This window comes from Rhincodon typus, chromosome 28, assembly GCF_021869965.1.
Source record: "Rhincodon typus isolate 14 chromosome 28, sRhiTyp1.1, whole genome shotgun sequence".
In the NCBI taxonomy this organism is placed as follows: Eukaryota; Metazoa; Chordata; class Chondrichthyes; order Orectolobiformes; family Rhincodontidae; genus Rhincodon; species Rhincodon typus.
In genome coordinates this window covers 5917157-5918622 of record NC_063359.1, presented here as the reverse complement: position 1 = coordinate 5918622, position 1466 = coordinate 5917157, and the positions used below count along the sequence as shown (strand labels likewise).

The 1466-nt window shown below is 50.7% G+C and overlaps 1 protein-coding gene across 1 annotated transcript in view; it reads right to left on the bottom strand.

The window, feature by feature from the left end:
- LOC109914643 (neural proliferation differentiation and control protein 1) overlaps nucleotides 1-1248 on the bottom strand; it is a 149915-nt gene extending 148667 nt beyond the window's left edge. Inside the window, exon 1 of the mRNA XM_048613713.1 lies at nucleotides 1059-1248. Coding sequence (XP_048469670.1) covers nucleotides 1059-1143 — 85 coding nt within the window. The 5' untranslated portion in view covers nucleotides 1144-1248. The remainder of the gene's footprint in view (nucleotides 1-1058) is intronic.
- Between the last annotated feature and the right edge of the window lie 218 nt (nucleotides 1249-1466).

The following is a 1466-nucleotide window of genomic DNA, read 5'->3' as shown; positions in this document are numbered from 1 at the left end:
CGGATTCTCCAGCATCTGCAGTTCCTACTATCTCTGATTCGTTTTGAGTTGAGCTTTGATCTGTCAGTGGCTTCAGACTATCCTGACCTAGCGCATCTCTAACACCTATAAGCACAATTACAAATTGTTCCTAATGGACCAAAATTCATTATTTATGAATACATCCAATATTTGTTGCACTATTGTTCCAGTTTGTTTTGATTTCCAATATTCCAGTTGCAAACCGAGAAACTGCACATTTTGAATTAGTCTTAATACTCTTCGCTGGGGGAAATATAAACAAAACCGACATATTAAATAGGTTTTTTTTGACGGAGTTGGTTTTAAGTTAGTTCTGACTGTTAACAGTCAAATTAAACATGCGTCAAGTCCACGTTTATAATTAACACTGCCTTCCAGTAAACCACTGCGTACGCAGGATGCATTACATTTTAAATTCATGTTTAACTTCTTTTTATGATTTATGCTACTGCCGTTTTAACGCCTGTAAATACACATTTACAAGTAATTCTAAGGTTTTCCCAGGAAAGAGCTGTATTAAATGACCACCACTTCAGGGTCATTCCACTTTCAACTCTCCCGTCTCCGCCGACACTGTTTACACAGAACCGAGGAAGGGTCACCGAAACATTAACTCTGATTTCTCCCTGCTGAGCTTTGCCAGCAACTTCTGTTTCTGTTCCTGATTTATAGCATCCGCAGTTCTTTCGGTTTTTACTGTTTACACGGGTTCTCCGGAGACAGGGCTTGGGGCGGTCAGCCATCCAACTGGCTGGCCGGAGCGAGCCCGGAGGTTGGTTGGTCACTCAAAATGGGCCGGAGCCGCTCTTTAGTCTCGCACCACCGGCCACTGACACTCAGCTCTAGGCCGGGAGTCGGTCAGCCCAAGAGGGTGTCGATCAGTCTATTGGCCGGAGTCCACCGGTCCCTCGGTCAGTCAGCAAGAGCCGGTGATCGATCGGTCCGTCAGCCGGTGCCGGGGTTCAGTGGGTCAGTCAATTAGTCAGCCCGAGCCGCTCCCTGCTTCTCCACCAAAACCGCCAGCCGCTGACACTCACCTGCCGGACTCAGCAACAGTGCCAGAGCTCCGAGCAGCACGGCCCAGGCACTCGGCCTGCCTCCGGGACACCGCGGTACAGCCATGATCACTGTTGCCGCATGGTAGGATAGGCAAGGCCGGTCACGGTCAGGGATCTGGCGCCATTACCGTCCGCACTGACGGACAACTCGACAACCGCTCGCCGCCCCGTCGCTACGCAACCAAGACACGCGCCTGACGTCCGGCACGCCCAATGCGTCAGCACGTTCCGTGCGTCAAGGCGCCGGCTGGCGGGGCGGGGCGGCTGAAGGCGCAGGTTTGAGTGACAGGGACATAAACAGAAATTGCTGGAAAAGCTCAGCAGGCCGGGTAGTATCTGTGGAGTGAAATCAGAGTTAATGTTTCAGGTCTAGTCATCCTTCCAAAC